This window comes from Calcarisporiella thermophila, assembly GCF_041956535.1.
Source record: "Calcarisporiella thermophila strain CBS 279.70 unplaced genomic scaffold VTP21scaffold_32, whole genome shotgun sequence".
Classification (NCBI taxonomy): domain Eukaryota; kingdom Fungi; phylum Calcarisporiellomycota; class Calcarisporiellomycetes; order Calcarisporiellales; family Calcarisporiellaceae; genus Calcarisporiella; species Calcarisporiella thermophila.
Genome location: NW_027192222.1, coordinates 149,901 through 153,155, shown reverse-complemented (window position 1 = coordinate 153,155; position 3,255 = coordinate 149,901). Strand labels below are relative to the sequence as shown.

Sequence of the window (3,255 nt, the reverse complement as noted above, 5' to 3'; positions counted from 1 at the left end):
GGCGCTTGGCTCTACTGCTCGATAGGCTTCAATTTGCAGGAACTGGTTTATTTTCCCAGTCACGTTGAGCAATAGATTCCTTACGTCTAAGCCGCGGTTGAAAACCCTGCCAAACGCCTGCTCTCCTAGCAGAACCCTGATACTCCAGATATCATGCAAAAGCAACTCTAGCGGTCTTGTTGCCAGAGCGACTTGTTTTGCCAGATCTCCCAAGTATAGGTCGTGTTTCTTGGCGATTTTGCTTATGCAAGAGAGTAAGGATGAATTCATTGGGGGCGCCTCGTACTTCATTCCTTTCCTTGGCGGGTTCTCGTCCCAGATCGCTTGCCTTTCTTCCGAGGTCAGGTTAGCATTTTTTTCGTGTGCTAACCTATGCTCAAAAAGTCTTGCAAGCTCCTGGGGGGGGGGGCTCCCACCAATGTCTCTCGCGTATGGGAACCTTTGGAAGTAGTGCGTCTTGCAGCACCCTCTCGGAATCGCTCTCTGACCTACTATGAAGAATTTCGGGTTGGGAACTCATCTTAAACGGAAGTATCCAGCTCAAAACGGCCGAAGAAACATCTTCTTGGTAGGTTCATATTTATAGCAAAATCACGTTCAGATTATTGTACGATTTTTTTTGTTTACTTTTTCTTTATTCTTTGTACCAGCTCATTTTATCCAATAAATCGGCCTCATCATCCTGAAGCGTGGACTGCTGACAAAGTCCGTAGTCTATTATTCTCAAATAATGTCTTAACACTAATTTAAATCTGACTTTTAAAATGGGGAGCAATGCTGCTTACATAAATCGGATCATTGAATATGAATCATGCATACTGTAGCATCCCTGGAAGTTATTTTGCAAGCGCCCATTTTTAAGTGTTGGTTAGCCCCCCCTCTGACTTTACACATCATATCATATGCTTACCCGATTACCAAATCCATAAATCCTTGATATAATTTAAACGGTATTGTAATCAAGTATTTTCATTTGTAGAGCCGAGGATCACTCCCTTTATTTTTTTATTTCGCATTATTTGATTTAGAGAAGTATCACGACCCATGACAACAAAAACCTGCCAAATGTTAACTCCGTCATATTCAATAATATTGAAAATCTATGTTCATAATATGAACATAAATTTTCATGAAATCTATCCAATGGCGATTTCAACACTCAGCTGCGAATTTGATACTTAGCGAGTCATATAAAAGTATATTTGAGTAATTTTCTTGGGAGAGTACAAGACAAAAACCAGAGTATGCTTTCACACTACTGGAACACTTGTCAGAAATCAATCACAAGTATCAAAATTGGATCTGAATCGTAACTCGATGCTAGAAAAACGATAACGAGAGAGATTTATCCGTGGAAACGGATTACGCGACTGTAATATAAAAAGAAAACAGAGGGTTTAGCGATGAGCTTTGATTACGAGGAATAATTAAACATGTATTATTATTTGTAATAATGAAAATCCTCCACGACTTCTGCATTAAGCCCTCCATCACCACGACACTCCCGTCCAAGCCCATCCGGCTTACCGGTTTCGAATCTGTGACTCCTCCGATGTATATTAGTGTTGTGTGCTATTTCAAGAAACCATCGAATTTAGACTCCAAAGAAGAGTTTATGCCCCATTGGCAACTACTTGATTCTCTAAGGCAAACCATCGACATCGTTCCCGTTGTAAGTGGTTTACTCCGCGCAATCGCAGACAATAGCTTGGAAATTTCTTTCGAGCGAAATTCCATGCCAGGGGTGCATTTTTCTGTAGCACAAACAACCTCAACTTTTCCCGATGCCGGCTCTTCTGCTTTTCAACCAGCAGAAGTTGCTCCAGATCTGTGTCCAATGGGCCTCTTTGCGCAAAAACTGCCATCCCCTCTGTTTGCTGCTCGTCTCACACACTATCCTTGCGGATCCGTCGCATTAGGCATCAATATGCATCACCGTATTGCAGATTTTTCTTCCCTTGATCTCTTTCTAAAACTTTGGGGACAACTGACACGGGGTATAGGGAACGACAAAATTATATGGGACCCTAGTGCTATCACCCCAAGGGGAAACGTCGATATCACGGACTATTCGCCCGATTTCGAAGTGGATTCACAAGCCTTCGAAGAGATTTTTCAAAATGCAGCAAAACTAGAAACGCGAAGCATTGTGTTTTCAAAAGAAGCATTAAGAGAGCTCAAGGCCGCAGCCGCGTGCAAAATGGACGACAAGGAAGCTTGGATATCAACGCATGATGCCCTACTTGCGCACCTTTGGAGCTCAATCACACGAGCACGTAGAGTTGATGGCGACCAAGAAGTTACCTGCGGAATAGTAATAGATACTCGCCCCAAATTTGAGCCACAACTACCGGCCAACTCATTTGGATCACTAGTTATTTGCAAGCTTACGAGGCTTCCAGCCGATATTGTTTCCAATGAAGAACAGGTTGGTCGCCTGGCATCATCCATTCGCTTCGCAATTAATCAAGTCAACAACATATACTTGCGTCATAGTTTAGAATGGATAGAAAAGCAGCCGGATAAATCAATAATTCATCACGCAATCGCCAGAAATGTTCCCGAAAGCTATGTCATAAGTTCTAGTTGGGCTAAATTTGCGATCTATGGTGTTGACTTTGGATACGGCACGCCAACTCGAGTCATGACACCACCTCTACCTTTTGAAGGTGCGCTAATCCTGCCTTCGCCACTACATTGGCCTGAGGGTAGGTTGAATGTGCTTATTACATTGCCTACAGACGTTCTAGAGACCCTTGAAGCAGACAAGATATTTTCAAACAATTTTTAATTTCTACTTATGTATTTTGTTTAGATAATTTAAAATAAACGGGTTAGCCAGAGAATCAGTCCTGCAGCTGAGGCCTGGTATTTATGTCCAAAACTAGAAAATGTCAAGCCTGGTGTATTTCATGCCTAAGCCCAGCGTATGCGACGGCTTAAGCAAAATTGGGAGTTTCCACAAAAAATCAGACAGAATCAGAAATATAGAAATAAGAATTATGAGATTTGATTGGACCAATCTATTTAGATATAAATCTCCAGAATTATAGCAAAATCTTTGAGGGCTAATAACTCTGCGAATATCCATCCCAGAGCTCTCATTTTTAGTGCAATCGATACACAATCACTTGTAGTAGCTTTCTAAAAACCACCATCAAAATTCTCCCTTCCTCTAGTAGGTTTTTCTTTATTTACTAACCTAACATAATACCTCCCCCAATACTTACCTTAATATTTACCCGTCAAGTGATA

General features: G+C 41.5%; 1 protein-coding gene across 1 annotated transcript; it reads left to right on the top strand.

Annotated features, from left to right (window-relative positions):
• Positions 1-1,453: 1,453 nt before the first annotated feature.
• Positions 1,454-2,791, top strand: VTP21DRAFT_7727 (uncharacterized protein; the record flags this gene model as incomplete). The annotated part of the gene is made up of 1 exon (XM_069398500.1): positions 1,454-2,791. One exon carries the CDS (start codon positions 1,454-1,456, stop codon positions 2,789-2,791), a length of 1,338 nt encoding a protein of 445 aa, XP_069246296.1.
• Between the last annotated feature and the right edge of the window lie 464 nt (positions 2,792-3,255).